At 38.2% G+C, this 16,107-nt stretch overlaps 2 protein-coding genes across 4 annotated transcripts; one reads left to right on the top strand and one right to left on the bottom strand.

Moving 5' to 3' along the window:
* Positions 1–9: 9 nt before the first annotated feature.
* On the bottom strand, positions 10–9,070 carry ash2l (ash2 like, histone lysine methyltransferase complex subunit). Of its 3 annotated transcripts, XM_030150091.1 has the most exons (18): positions 9,002–9,070; positions 8,420–8,486; positions 8,105–8,250; positions 7,666–7,754; positions 7,429–7,523; positions 6,855–6,950; positions 6,576–6,671; positions 6,412–6,487; positions 6,235–6,252; positions 4,807–4,906; positions 4,486–4,703; positions 2,893–3,060; positions 1,632–1,825; positions 1,463–1,555; positions 1,284–1,382; positions 1,140–1,199; positions 531–641; positions 10–498 (listed from the first exon to the last, which is right to left on the bottom strand). In XM_030150091.1, the coding sequence occupies exons 1-17, from the start codon at positions 9,058–9,060 to the stop codon at positions 534–536; spliced, it is 1,782 nt and encodes a 593-aa protein (XP_030005951.1). In that variant the 5' UTR covers positions 9,061–9,070; the 3' UTR covers positions 10–498; positions 531–533. The 3 variants fall into 3 exon arrangements, with proteins under 3 accessions (XP_030005951.1, XP_030005950.1, XP_030005952.1); XM_030150090.1 differs by having other exon boundaries at positions 10–641; XM_030150092.1 differs by lacking the exon at positions 6,235–6,252 and having other exon boundaries at positions 10–641.
* Positions 9,071–13,850: 4,780 nt separating this feature from the next.
* pnx (posterior neuron-specific homeobox) lies at positions 13,851–14,750 on the top strand. Its single transcript, XM_030150702.1, has 2 exons — positions 13,851–14,051; positions 14,146–14,750. The coding sequence occupies exons 1-2, from the start codon at positions 13,931–13,933 to the stop codon at positions 14,664–14,666; spliced, it is 642 nt and encodes a 213-aa protein (XP_030006562.1). The 5' UTR covers positions 13,851–13,930; the 3' UTR covers positions 14,667–14,750.
* The last annotated feature ends 1,357 nt before the right edge of the window (positions 14,751–16,107 follow it).

Below are 16,107 nucleotides of genomic sequence, written 5' to 3'. Positions count from 1 at the left end.
AGCAATGAATTCCAGTTTTTCCATGTAGCATTTTTTATTTAACTCAGCGTATAAAACAGTTAATAACTAACACACACTGTGAAACAAATAAAATTAGCAAAAACACAAAATATGCTAAATGAAGTAAGTCTGGTTGGCCACAACTATAAAATGAAGATGAAGGTTGAACATATTACCCAAAATGTTTGTTTAACTGGCATCCAGTGAGAAGAATCACAGCTATGTACGACTCCAAAATATACATATATTAAAGGAGAGCACCAAAAGTCTGTTGATTTCTTGTCAAATGTTCAGTGAGGAATGTCTGGCACAGTAATAAGTGACAGTATGAAGTAGTTCAGTTAAAACAGAACAGTAAGGTTTAGAGCTTCCTCCTCGTTGAAATTTAATATTGCAAGTCAGCCTCGACCAGCCTCTATTCTGCAGGTGATGCTTAAGTTTTCTGGTGTGAAAGTAGCCCATTGTTTTAACAGAGGGGTGTGCGTACTGAGTCCAACAGGTTCACGTGTTCATCCTTCAGCATGTTCACGTGTTCATCCTTCCCATGGAGGGCTGCGCCGGCCGTCCACATCCGTCTCCACATGGTACAACATGTCAGCCAGAGTGTGTTCAATCACAGCTCCCCAGCCCATGTCGCTCATCTGAAACACCCAGAGGACTGTTAAACCAACACTCAGTGAAGACAATGAACAAAAACCTATGTGTCTATAGATTTATCGTCAAAGTGTAACTTTTTTTTTCAGTGTCATGGAACCTTGTGCTCAAATGGCTAATGGTTGATTTAGTGCATCAGTGTGTTACACACTGCCAGACCAGCTAACATGCGTACAGTTCTTACATGATGACATTCTGTAAGGCGTGGCATGTTGAAAATGTAACCAAATTAACATTTTCGATTTTCTTTTGTATGCACAACTGGAGCAAAGGTGACACGCCTAATGGTTTACGTCAATGAGCTTGTGTTCATATAACACAAACAGTAATGCATGCCTGTAATCTTACTATTCATTCAGCTCCTGAATGATAATTTCTCATTGTTATATTTTTATTGTAATTACTTGCATTTCTTCTGTAGTTCAGTACATAGAGCCAAAGCTAACCACAGAGAAACAGATGTAAATCATAACACAAGCTCTCACCGGCTGGTACTTGACATCTTTAGGTGGGTGCTTGAATTGTGGCCCAAAATTTACTGACACCTAAAAAACAGGCATGTTTTAGTTGAAAAATATTTTTGAAAAACTAAGAAATAAAAGAAGCATCAGTGCATTGTGTCAACTGACCGTGCAGCTCTTGTAAAGTGAGATGGCTGGAAAGTAAATGCCTTCAAACAGGTTTTCAAAGGCAACTCCTTGGCTCACTCCATTTTTATAAAACACCATCTGAGCAACAGGATCAACAAGTTAACAACAGTAAACAGCACAGTGGTTTCTAAATCAACTTCATTTAGCGATTAGCTTACCCTGCTTGGGGTCATTGTCTTGAGGCTTTTCTCTGCTTTGTCCACATAGTCTTTTTCTTCAAAGTACAAGTAACTCTTGAATTTAATTAGTGCCTGAAATCAGAGCAAAACAGAGTCAGCAAAGAGACTGTTTGATGCAGTCTACGACTCACAATGTTTTAAGATTTACCTTGTCCTTGTATGTATCAGGCAGAGCTTTGGCGGTTTCGGTTTCATCTGGGAGCTCTATGAAGAAGCCCAGTGTATCTCCTTGGCCGTAGCCTGAGGAATAGTGCTTTCCTAATGACTGGTGGAAGCGGGTGCCCTTCTTGCTGCGCCATGAGTAGCTGAACTTATCATAACCAAGAGGCGCCTGCAGGTTACCTTTAATACAAATAGAGCAGTTTTATCTGTGTGCACACTGGGTTTGGGTTCCAGTTACTGCTCCTTTACGGTAATGTGCCTCTAACATTTAGGTAGGTCTATGTGATGAGATTTCACTTCCCCTCAAGCAAAACAAAGAATACTTTGTGCAAGTTAGACCTCACTATTCAAGTGGGCAGGTGTCCAGACTAACATTGTGCTGATCTGACCATGAAATATTTTTCCAGATGGCCAGTTTGTGTTTTACATACATGAATCTGAAGGAATTTTAAAGGGGTCATATTGTGCTAAACCCATTTTTATTAGTCATTGGTTCATTTATTTGTGTATTTGGACCCTAATAGTTCACAAAGTTTGAATTTGAACCCTCCAGGTGCAGTAAAGCTATCTTTATATTAATTTTGGCAAAAATCGAATGGATTTCTACAACCCATTTCAATTCCTACTTAATTTGTTACATTTTATAACTAGTTACGTCACGACATTTGCACATGTAAGGACAAGACTTCCGACAAACATTTCTCTGAGTATGACATAACTGTTTGTCAGCAGCAGCGGTTGTGGTCCATACTGAAAATATGTCCAAACTTCGAGCCGATTACCTAAAATGTTCAGTTGTTGGTTGACCAAGACAGAGCAGCACAGCCAACAACCTGGAGGGGGTGGGGCATGAAGTGGCTCATTTGCATTTAAAGGGCCAGTGCTGAAAACAACCTTTCTGGTGTCATTACTCAGAAATAGGGTTGAAGACGGACCTGTAGAGTTGAATTAATGAAGAATTCAGACCCAAGCATAGCATTTACAGTTTACGTAGACCACAGGGAAATGTTTTAAAATGCATAATTCCTTTTAAAAAAGCAAAATATCACTTCTTTAAGACTGTGACTTTAAGAAACTATTTCCTCTTATGTTCTTGTTCATTCAAAACAGAATAAACAATGTTGGGTACTAATTCATCTATCATGTATGTAGATGACTTGCACCACATTAGAACAGAAAACCCTGCATTTTTAGTGCAGTGTGTTAGTATTGAAAGCAGCGTTTAAACCATCACTAAATCTACCTACCGAGTGGTTGAGACCAGCCGAGCCGGGCTGCAGTCTCTGGAGGCATGTCATCAATGGAAACCTCAAAGAACCAGGAACCTTTGCGGACACCATGGGATGCTCGCACCATGGAGTAGCCCTTCTCCCCGGTCACTGTCAGACGGTCATCAGAGATCTTCAACTGAGGTGCTGAAACATAAACATCCACCTGGTTTTTACATAATATACACAAACACTCTACTGCACAGCTGGAAACATAAAACTGAAGAGGAAAAAAGAAAGCAAAAGCAAAGTATGACACAGAAAACAGTGATGCATAGAACTATGGTCACTCAGGTGGAACTTAATGCACATTTAAGAAAATACTAGATTAAGTAAAAGATCTTTTCAGATTTGTGTTCGACAGTACTTCCAAAAACTAGAAATGCAATTGCACTATAATGTATAAATGCTATTAGAGAAGGTATGTGGGTGTGATGACAATGTGAAATATGTTTATAATACTGATTTTACATGTGTGAATAATAACATAAAAAACATAAAAATCTAATTAAAGTGATAAAGAAGAGGATATTATGGAGAAATATAAGAATTAAGAATGATAATTTATTGTAAGAAAAAATGTTAATAAACATTTGAGGAACTGAATTTGGCTTTAAATCCTGTTAAGAGGAGACCTACAGGGGTTGGACAAAATAATGGAAACACCTTCACCTCAAGATGATAATGCCCCAATCCATACAGCTAGAATTGTTAAAGAATGGCATGAGGAACATTCTAATGAAGTTGAGCATCTCGTATGGCCGGCACAGTCCCCAGACCTCAACATTATTGAGCATTTATGGTCAGTTTTAGAGATTCAAGTAAGACGTCAATTTCCACCGCCATCGTCTCTAAAAGAGTTGGAGGGTATTCTAACTGAAGAATGGCTTAAAATTCCTTTGGAAACAATTCACAAGTTGTATGAATCAATACCTCGGAGAATTGAGGCTGTAATTTCCGCAAAAGGCGGACCTACACCATATTAAATTATATTTTGTTGATTTTTTAAGGTGTTTCCATTATTTTGTCCAACCCCTGTAGCTGTCTTCTGTATGAACTTTAAAGTTCATTGTGTGTGATGAGCTTGTTTCTTATGCTCATGTTTAATAGTGTTTATGTATAAGTGTATGTGAAACTATTTTAGAGATGGGCATTTCAACCAAAAATACTATTTGATAAGAACTGGAAAGTATATGTCAATTATTCAAATACTGGTCAATGTTAGTACCATCTGCTATTTTATGATCTAGCATCACCTATTTAAAGAATATGTTTCATCACAATTTCACAGTGGTTGCTGGTTAACATAGACTTTATATGCCACAAGTAACTAAATGACTATTTCATATTTCATTAGTTGTCTGACAATGTAATCAGAAAAATAAGTGGACGCAGTCATAAGTAACTTTTGATTTAGACACATGATGTGACCACATGTGCTTAACAATAATTTGGAATAAATCTACAGTAGAATGTTAATGAGCATTGACTAGAGTACTTGCAAGTGGTCAGGCTCTTAATGGGGCTTCTAATAAAAACAAGGAATATTAGGTTAAACCAAGTTGTGTGTACCTCTGTCATGTAAAGCCAGCAGGACTCTCTCATACAAACAGGCCCTGTAAAGATCACCGGGTATGGGTTTGCCGGCCCAGCAGTCCAGCTCCAGTTTCTCTGGATCTGGAGCATGGGGGTCTGGTTCTGCCAGAATGTAGCGGTACCCATCCTTGTTAAAGGGATGTTCCAGTGGGTAACCGTGAGGAGGCAGGCGTTGGGCTGAGAACAGGGGGTCACTGCGATATGGAGAATAAAGTGCAAAATATTTTAAATCTTCTATGATTTGTGTCAACATAAAGCCAAATTCACCACAAGACTAACATGAGTGTGTTCTCATACCTTCTGGTTTTCTTCGTTGCTCCTGCAGCGGCGCCCTCTTGTTGCTGCTGCTGTTTACGTTTGGCCCCTCGTCCCTTTCCTGGGCCCGGAGCCAAAGCACCTTTAAAGACCCAGTGGCAGTTACACAACTGAATACAGACAAATGCACAGTCCGAGACACACTAACACACAGACAGTTGGCAGCAGAAGTAACATACAGCTGACACCCCCTGAGACACTCAGTAAGACCAGCAGGACCCTGGACACTGGCCTTCAGAGCACCAGGCGCTATTAAAAAAAAAAAATCACTGAAACAGGAACAAGGCGCAGGAAATACTGGCATAACAAGAACACAAGCTAATTATATTTCTCTCTATTCTACACTTTTTTTTTTTTTTTTTTTTTTTTTTAAATTGGGGTGTATTTTTATGACCACTCAGTGAATATGTGGACGTAACAGCTTTCTCAGTTTACATGTACAATAATACTGAAGTGCTAAGAACATATCTACCCACTTATTTTAGATATCGCTCCCTCACCAATAAAATGCCATCAAACACACACACATACACACAGTGAAAGCAGGTTATTAGACATTTGGTGTACACAAGGAGGCAGCAGGCACAAAAAGGCAGGAATTAGTTAGCATGGCATTTTCCAAACACTATCAGCCTCTCACAGCCCCTCTACCTCAGAAAGACATACCAACTCAAAGGAGTAAGATACTGAATAAACAACTGTAATGTAACTGGGACTAACTATAGATGCATATGATCTGTACTGTTTTTATGTCAATGTGACAGCTTAGACTTTAAAATATTCCATTAAACATGCTGAACATGTGTAAGTCTTCCCTCTACACAGGTTAAGTTAGAGGCACATCACAGTCCATACTTAGACGCTGTGATGAATGATTTTCAAAACAGGAAAACTGAAGCTATTAAACCCCTTCTCTAATAGTTTTACATTAAAACTTTGTTGCGATCAACACCTACAGACAATCTGCTGTGGCAGACTGGAATAGGAAGAGGACGAGGCTAATTAGTCTTGGATGAAAGCCGGTGGCAAATCAAAAATGGCACTCTGTTCTCACGTACACCGCGACACAGAAGGCAGAGTGTCATTTCGCTGAAGAGATTTTTAGGAATTTGAGTGCCCATTAGCAGCAAGCCAAAGACAAGGAACGTATGTTCACCAATCGAAGGGGAGATAAGCTTATTGAGGGAGGGGGCACCAAACAGATGCGGAGTGCAGACAGGGGAGTTATGACTGGACGTGGATGAAGTTGCCCACAAGATGCTCATGTATCATACTATATTTAGTTTCTTGTTTAAATCTGGGGGGTAAACTGATGCCTCATTAGAACCTCAGGGCCAACTTCTATCCAGAGGGTTACAAGACACAAAAACACACTGATCAGCTCAGGATGCCTTAACACTACATATTCACCTGAGAAAGAAGATCCACCTGGAACACAATGCACAGAATGACCACGGTCATCACATTTGATACTGTCTTACTCTGTGTTTTGGGGAGAACTACAACGTAGCCTTTGCTGATTAGAATCAGTCAGCTACGAGTAAAATGTGATATTTTTCAATTTTCAGGTTGTATTTATATATTTACCATTGAGTCCTCCAGAAGTGGGAGCTGCAGTGGTCTGTTTCTGTGTGTCATATGAAGGGCCAATGTTTCCCAGATCCTACAGAAGAGTGTGATCAATTTTAATGAAGCCTTAGATATGTATTTATGAACATGTTTACTGTTTTTGCACAAAGACAGGCAAATACCTGGTCTAACAGGCCAAATTTGGGATATTCCTCTTCTGGGTCTTTGCTGCCAGGGTCGGGATGTTCCTTCACAAGGAAAACATCTCGCTCTTTACTCTAAAAAATAAGTGTTGGTTAAATAACAGTTTGAAATTGTCATTACAATCACCCATATAACCATTTCTAGTATATTTATTGTTAATTTTCTTCGCACAAAGGAGTTGAAATTTAGCAGCTTCTCTGGTTTTCATAAAAAGACATATGTAAGATACTGTAATGATGTATAAACTAAAATATTACCATTGTCTTCACTATGTTGTTGGGCCAGGTGAGCTTTCCCGGTCTCTGACGAGTTGTCATGCACTCCCAGTATTTATCAATGAATGGTATGATATCCTGCAACAGAAATAACAATGTCCACATGAGAACAAATATTACCAAATTACCAAGAAATACGTAAGAATTACTCAAAATTTACCAAAGCTGATATTAAAGGCTTTGAGCTACTTTATTTTCCTCACAACCCCTTAGTCTGCCAACTACCTATTTAGTGATTTTTAAAAGGTTGCATTCCTAACAGAACAGAACACAGGCAGACCCTGGTAAACTGTGAAACAGGTGTTTGATAGTCACAAGCAATGTATATTCATATTTTAGCAAAAATATGCCTTATGTGATTCTTAAATTTGGTTAATTTATTCTGTATTTATAATAGAGTCAAACACTGTGCATCATCTTTTTTTTTTTGTCTGAGGTCAAGTTAATTGGGAAATTTTAAGAGCTTATTTGTATTTTATGAAAAATATATATGTCCAGAGACTTGACAGGCAAAAGCAGAACTCTAACAAGATTAGGGCAATGTAGTATTCTTCACCTTGTCTTTGGAGAACATGGTCTTTGGGTGCTCCTCTTGTGTTCGGGATCTCCATGTCAGATTCGCCAAGGCCGTGAGACACATTTCCTTCAGATCTGAAAAACAACTCCACATCAGTTCTTAAAAGACTGGTACTGAAGATGGAGGTTAAGAAACTACTGTATGAGTGTGGACTGTAGGAGTAACAACACTTGATTTCTGCCTCCTTGTAGCACACACACACACACACACACTTACTTGCTTGTTTCCTCAAAAAGTAAGTGTTGCCACTGTGATGGCAGACGTTGCAGTGAAATACATAGTTGGTCATAAAGGGAAGACACGTGCTGAAGAGGAAAAAAAGAAGAGATGGCAAGTTCTTGATTAAAACCCTCCAGTATTGTATATTCAAGACGTTTGTTACATACACAGCAGAAACACAGTGGTTAATGAAGCAGTGAGGAATGAAATTCTTACTTTGTAAGTTCCCTTCACACAATTGAAATAACAACTTAACTAAAATGGATGAATATACTTATCTCTAAGCACAGAACAATAAGTGAGTAAATACAGTGAGTACTGTGTATAGAGGAGTAGAGTGCAGTCAAAAATAAAAAAAAAAAAAAGGTTTCAAATACCTACTTGCATTTAAAAAGACTTAATTTGAATACCAGGAGTATTCATTAAACATACTTACGCTGTGTCAATACCAAATGTATCTGCAGTGAACCATTTCATACACAAGGCACACTGCAGCTCCACCTCCCCCAGCTGCCTCCCACTCTCTTCATCCCCAGATCCTGTCATAGCATCTGCTGCCTCAGATCCTTCACCAGCTGTGTCCTGTAGCAAACAGATTATCTGCTCATGAAACCTTCAATTATCCACTGAAATATCGAAATTTAAGTCATTAAGACAAAAATACATAAAGTAATAATATCAATAACTTAAAAACAAAGACAGACCATCAGCTAAATTTAATACAGATTCACAATAATAGTTGAATTGTTACCGGTCCCTCTTTTCCGTTTGAAGACTCTGTGTCTACGTTAGTGGGTATGTCCCCAAATGCAGCATCACTGAAAGAGGATGAATGGACAGTTATCAAGATGTTTGTATACTACAGGTTTGTTTACAGTACCCTGTTACATAAGTAAAAGGCTCTAACTACAGTAGTTGAAGACATAACCAATCTAAATCATGTACATGTTTAAGAACTGTCCATAAAAACCGTGCTATACAGTATTAGAGAAGATCTGACTGAGGACTGACACAAGCATTGTTTGACAACTCAGGAGACCACACCAGTCACAAACCTCAGCGAATACAAGGAAACAATGTTTTAGTTTGCCGACCAGTAATGTAATCTAACAATACAATATTTTTGACTTAAATATGTTTTCTTTTACAAAAAACAGAAAACCTTGTTTGCTGTTGTTTGAGTTCACGGCGGGATGTTATTAGCTAGCTTGGTTGTTACCATTCATTATATCCTAAAAATATCAAATATGACTTTTATATGTGCACAGATAATGAGTATATTGGTCTTGCAATTCATCAACGCAGAAAACTCCTCTGCATGAGGCAGACATACCCTTCTCCGGTCTCCGGTTCAGTTGCAGCTGCGCTGCCCGCCTCTCCTTCAGTCGCCATGTTTTAAATCAATGAAAAACGAAATATATCGCGAGATCAGTCTGAGACGACAACTTCCGGGTTGTGTTCGGGTTCAGCTCAACAGCGACACCTCTGGAGAAAAGCGACACAAGGGCTGATGGTGACGTTGAACAGTCAGAAAAAATTAATAAGATCAGTAAATATTAAATTATTACATCGCATTTTAAAAAAAAAAATGCCTCCAAATACTCGAATTGTAAAAACTAACCATAACTATTAACTTTTGAACAGTATACTAACTCAAATAAACCTCATGAGAACTTTTATCTTTATTTTTCTTTCTCCCTTTTATTCTGTCAAACGGTTACTCTGTTTGTCTAAATATTTGTGTTATTTTATGGTTGCAGAATATGTTTCTCAAACCCTCTTCCTGTAAAGTTACATTTAAAAAAGTAGAAATATCACTGACATTGAGGATTTTTGTGCATCCAGATGTAGCTAATAGCATTAATATGACCTTCTGTGGTGCACCGGTGTAACACCACATATGCCTCAGTCAAATTAAGAGTTTATCATGGCTAGTAACTAAATGGTTTGAACTAATATTATTAAATGTCTTCAAAATTTGAAGTGTCCAAAACAGTGGAGATACAGGCTACATCAAAAACAAACAAACAAACAAACAAACAAAACACTGAATACAAACATAACCTGACCTTTTCAGGCAACATGGATACAAAACCTTGTCCTACATATCATCTGTTTCCACAGCTTATGTACAAGCCTGGTGCAGGAGTGTAACTGTGATCCCCAGTTATGAGCGCTGGGGAATGGGATGAGGTAGATTTTCTCCTCAGGACTGTGGTAGGACTGTTTTCATAAATTAACTGTTCACTGACTCATCACTCTTGTACAGTAAACTTTTTTATAATGACAGCATGTTTCATATAAAATGCAACAAACTCAGATGCAATGTATTGACATATCACCTGCCTAGAATTAATAGAAAATTTACATAATAATGGGACACATAGAACAGTATCATGAAGCTTAAAGTTATTATACAGGATTTTTTAATTTGGTATTCAACTGTGTATGTTTCTTTCCAGCTGAAGATGGATCAACTGAAACAGAGCCTGGTGCTCTAGTCAGACATAATTATAATTTTTACACATAACAGTGGAAGCCACAGTTTGCTTTTTGGAAGTTAGAAGCTATGGATTTGCAGGAGTTATCCTCTTGTAATTTCCACAGACAATGATGGATGAGAAGTTAAGATTTCTGGAGCCTCTGTATGAGCCTGAAAGTGCAGCCAGTGGTTTCTGGATGAAAACTGGAAAAGCCCAAAGAATGAAAATCCCTTTTCAGAGGCTGAGTTTATCAAATGCTGTCACAGAGATCCATACAGGAACAGAAAACTTGGCAGCATTCAGCTGTCAAACTCATGTTACTCCCTGATAATAACTTATAAACACAGTTTTCTTAAACTCACCAAGAGTGGAGACTTATACCATGGATACAGTGAGTTACAGTTAACCTGATGAGTTTTTATATGCAGATGTCCTTTTTCTTTTCCATGGGCTTTTTACAAAGTGAGGACCTGTATAAAATCCTTTGTGATTATATGAGACCACCCCATGTACTTTCTTAATGGTATTTAAAAGTTTGAGGGGTCGTTTCAGCACCAGTGAAGATTCATCAGGCACAAAGACAAGTGTGCCAGCAGACGTCTCACAAAAGAGCACAGGAATCCTGAGAGCACCCCTGGGTGGGGCAATAAATGCCTTTAAGTCATTGTTAGGAGGATAATAGTTCTGTTTTCTCCTCCTCTTTCCTCATACACATCTGTGACTTTAGTGTGAGGAAGTTATGAATAGGTAAGCAGTTTTTTTTTTCTACCTCCATGTCATTCATGCAAAGTTACAGTTAGTTTCCAGGCATTTTTCATTTGATTAGACAACCTTTTCTCAACTACAACTGAAGCATTTGATAGCAGAGATTACAGTGTCTGTCTTTAAACATCTTTATATTTCATTGATATTGGACAAATAACATTTGTTACACATAGCCCAGAATCATATTGCACAAGCACAACTACTGAAACACTAATGAAAAAGCAGAATTTCCCCAGTATAATAGATAATATGGTTGTTGAATCCCATTTTCATTTTTATCGATGTACTGAAGTAAGAGTGTGTTTATCAAACATACACCAAACCAGAGGAGTATTTTACAGTGTGTTAACCCTGGCATTTTGATATCACAAAACAATATTCGAGCATTTGATAAACAGTCGTGGAAAAAATTATTAGACCATCAAAAGTCATCAAAAACAATGGTTATGCAATCAAATACTAACTCCTGTGAGTATCATGTGACTAAAACAGACAGAAAAAAAAACATGAAATGTCTAAAAGCACTGTTTTTGGCAGTACAATGCCATAGATATTGATGTAAGACCTTGAGTGATTTTTATTATTATCAAGAAAACATGGAAAATGGCTAGATATCAGCTCTGAAATTAAACTCTTATAAGATACTCTTGTTGTTATCATTATATTTGTCCAAACAAATGTACCCTTAGTTGTACCAGGCATTAAAATGAACAAGGAATTGAAGAAAACAAGGGCGGTCTAATAATTTTTTCTGCAACTGTATGTAAAAAGATTATTTAAGTGTTGCATGTGATGGATACATGGCCCACACAATTTATACATTTTTGTTGTTCACACACCAACATCTGAATATCGACATAAGTAGGTTGATATAATCTTTGGTTTTGGACTTTCATTCTTGGTGTTTTCACCATGTAAACCGGACACACTTTGTAGGCTATACAGTTTAAAAAAACAAATAAAACACTCAATTGTATGCTCATAACTTTGTGGAAAAAATGTTCACTTCACTTAAGTGCTTGAATTGAGACTGTACCCTAAATGCATCCGAGGAGTAATAATACAGCTGAATATGATAACATATCGCAATATTTAACATTATTCATGTACTATTTTCCTACTCTCCAGTATTCTCTTATATACATTATCTCTCCTTATCATTTTTTCTTCTCCTCCTCCTCACATTTTTTCACACCACTTCCCCCCCTGAGTTTCTCTATTCCTGTGTCCTGTTCCACAAAGCCCAGGGTCAGAGAGGGTCAGGCCTATGGTGACATCTGCTAATTGTCCTAATGGGCCGGCCTCTTCTTGTCCTCTCAATACCAGTTTCTCTGTAGGTGTCTGTAGCTTGGAGCACACCGACAGCTGCTGCCACTGTCTGCACCACTTTCATAACTAAACCCCTGTGGACCCTCCTTTGCATCGTGAGGAATGGCCACTCTGGGCATTAACAAACTAGAACCTGTAATGTAGGTTTAAAGCTCGGACTGCGGGCTGTATTGTGAAGTAAATTAAGCTACTAATGGCAGATAAAACTATGTAGGACAGATGCAATAGGTGCAAAGAGGGTTTTATATTGAATATTATGATATGCTAAGAGCTAAATAAAATAAGCGCACCACCAAACAGCTTAAAGTGTCAAAGAAAACATAGCTTTGAAGACATCTGTCTAACATGCACTAGTTAAATAACCCTCAAAGACAATCACAGTCACCAGCAACCAAAAGCATCTACTCATCTAAAATGTTTAAAAACTTTTGACCCATTAATCCTATTAATACATTGAAATAATTAAGGTAAAATGTAGTTTCTCTGCTTTTCAGCACCATCAGATGTGTTTTATTTAGACATTCAGATGCTTCATAAAGAAGGTGAACATTTTCTGCAACACTGATTCACTAAGAAAACTCATCTACTTAGAAAATGACACTGGCTGTAAACACTTATATGTTCAGTAATTGATATAATTTGCTTTTAAAAACAAAAACAAAAAAGTCACTTTTTCTTCAGTTTTCTTTATTTAACAGCTACTGTATTTACTCTAAGCTTTTGGTCAATGAATAAAATCAGGACTTTTCACCACAAAGAAAATGCAAAAAGCAAAAGATAATATTATAATAATTGGTGGCAGAAGAAATGTTACATGTACAGATAAATTCATTGTAAGTAGCCACAAAAATATAATTATTATTTAGATATTTAATATGAATTAGTACTAAGTTTTCTCTAAATATAAAACAACAGTATGAATCTCTCTTTTTAGTATACAATTTGAAACACTACCACTTAAATATGTAACTAACGGTCAAATCTTTCTTTCTTTCTGCATTAAATAACTAGTTTAATCAAGGTCTCATTCAGAAATATGACAATTGGTTAAAATATTATGAGCATAAATAGATGTAAAAACACTGTAACTAAATATTTTGTGTCATCTTAACAGTGGGGTCGTTGTATTAATGGTGAACAGCCTCATAAAGTTGTAAGTGCTTCTAATTTAACCTAAGTGCTTTGTGGGGATGTCGTAGTCAACAAGACAAATGGAACTATGGAAACTGGGACCCAAGGGAGAAAAGGCGCAAACTTTCCTTTGATGAGTCCATCAATTAGCATCACAAACTGCCTTCACGTGTCCTACCAGCGTAAAATCTCACATTTGCAAATAATGACAAGCTCATCCACAATAACGAACACGGGGGCAAAGAAAGGGGGCACATTTTAACCAGATGCCCGGCAATAAATAACAACCAAGGTGTCCCCCCAGCTGAGAGCGCACATTTACATTCTGAAGTGCGCACACGGGGGTCCCACGGGGCCGGAGTGCGTCTGCGCACCCGCACAGGAAAGACACATGGGCGCAATTGTTCCTGCAGGACGCACTGCTTTATTTGGGCAACTTTCTCAATGAAATTTACATATCTTTCAGGAGGGAGCAGACTATATAAGTCCGAGAAGAGCTCAGGCAGGGACAGAGGTACCTGCGTCCTGTTTGGTCCACGCACAGCAAGTTGAAAATGCAGCCAGACGCAGCCAAATTACCGCTTACGCACAGAACGCCTTTTTCTGTGGATGATATTTTAGACCCAACAAAATTTACAAAGAAAAAAATCGATGCTCACGCGGAAATACTCACAGGTGAGCCCAGAAAACAGTCTAGTTTTGATCGATTTGTAACTGCTAACTTTATGACTCACTGAATTTATTTCTTAATGCATCTGTTTCCCTTTAGAAGCTTCTACTCCAAGAGATCATCCCAAAGAGAAGCAGCAGCATCCAGGTGACTGCTGCAGCCCGGAGGAGGAGGAAGAGGAAGAAGAGGAGGCAGCTACTCCATGCTCCGAGAAGAAGGTTCAGAGGATGAGGGGAAAAAGTCGACGGATCCGCACGGCTTTCACTCTGGAGCAGCTGCAGATCCTGGAGCGCAGCTTCCAGAGATGTCACTACCTGTCAGTTCTGGAGCGTCACACCATCTCCTCTGCGCTCCGACTGACCGAGACGCAGGTGAAGATCTGGTTTCAGAACAGACGCACCAAGTGGAAGAAGGAGCGGCTGCAAGGGAAGGAGGCAGAAGAGGAGCAGCACGGCTTCCCATCATCATCATTATCACCATCATCACCATCATCCTCATCATACTCCTCACATCCTTCTTCCGGCTCAGCTCTGACCTTCAGTCCTCTGCTCTGCCAACAGCGCACTCCCCTCCATCTGTATGCGCCGCTGCCACTGGTGCCATATCATTATTACAGATGATACATAATGTAACCTGAATGAACACATGCAAACCTGGCACTGCTGATTAGAGGAGCTGTGGCAAATGGGACTGAGTGGAAAATGAACATGGAGGAAAAAATGTTAAATATTTTCTAATGGAATTACAGTAAGCTATAACTTATTTTGATAAACTTTTTTTATACTAAAGCTGTTCTGTCTTGTCTTGTTTCTTGTCTTGTAGTGAACAGATGGTCCACAGTGGACACATCTGAACTGTTCTTTGGCAAGTTAAACGCTACTACAAGAATGTCAAACAAATACATAGCCTATAAAAATATACATACTTAAAAGAACAATACTCTGCTTTAATCTTTTTTAGTCTGTGTCTCTTATACACACATACACCCACAGACACAAACATATGTCTGTGAACATCTGTATGTAATTTAGCACATGCTCTTATCCTCAGATGTCAGAGGGTGTGAACTTGCAGCGCTGTCCATCCATCGCTCAGAAATAAGACAAGCTGTATTTAGCTCTAATAAATGGTAACTTTTATAACCAAAAACATAGCAGCCATCAAAAACACATTGCAGCTTTGTCAAAACACAAATGAGATAAGCCATTAGAAGCAGAGCTGTGAACTGATTTGTATAGGATAAACTGAAGTTTGTTCATCCAAAGTGTAACTGAAATGACTGAGATGTCATATCTTTTATCAGCTGGGGTGAGATTGTTTTCTGGCAGTTTTTTTTTTTTTTTGTTTTGTTTTTTATCACATCTGAAACAGATCTTTTAAAAACACTCAAACCACCTCCATCGTTGAAGTATTGGAAACAGATGGAGGGAAAAGAAAACAAGGACAAAATGGGAGATAAGGAAGGCTTTGTCTCACTCACACACACATACACACAACATAGGCAAACCCAAATCACACATGTGGCCAAGGTCAACTTCACCTCTGTCAACATCAAACAGAACAAAATGTAAATTTAAAAAAAAAAAGCTTTTCATGAAGTGTGCATGACCAAACATGACAAGCTTTTCTGTCCTATAGGACTTAAGAGCATAAAAACATCAACAGCGGGTCTTATGCTGTTGATATTAGACGTATGCTATCAGGAAAGCTGAGATTTTATCCAAAGATGATAAAAAGATTTGAGTTCTTTCTATTTTCTGATGACTGAGCAGAAAGGAATGTCCCTCTGCTGACTTTATAACATGACTCAGTTTTGCTCATGCAGGAATAAATGCTTCAGAATTCACATCTGTTTGCAGTTTTTTTCTGATTGAGGTACTAGTGAATGACCCACTGATGACCATAATGTGGACCACATCAAAAGCCATTTTGTAAACCAGCATTTTGTGCAGGTGTTACTATTATATATTCTTCCAATTAGGTATTTAACTGTTTTTTGTTTTTTGAGCTGTATAATTATTTGGCCACAGTGACTCATTTTCAAGCTCATGATGAGTTTCT

Source organism: Sphaeramia orbicularis, chromosome 12, assembly GCF_902148855.1.
Source record: "Sphaeramia orbicularis chromosome 12, fSphaOr1.1, whole genome shotgun sequence".
NCBI lineage: Eukaryota > Metazoa > Chordata > Actinopteri > Kurtiformes > Apogonidae > Sphaeramia > Sphaeramia orbicularis.
This window is presented reverse-complemented; position numbering and strand designations above follow the sequence as displayed.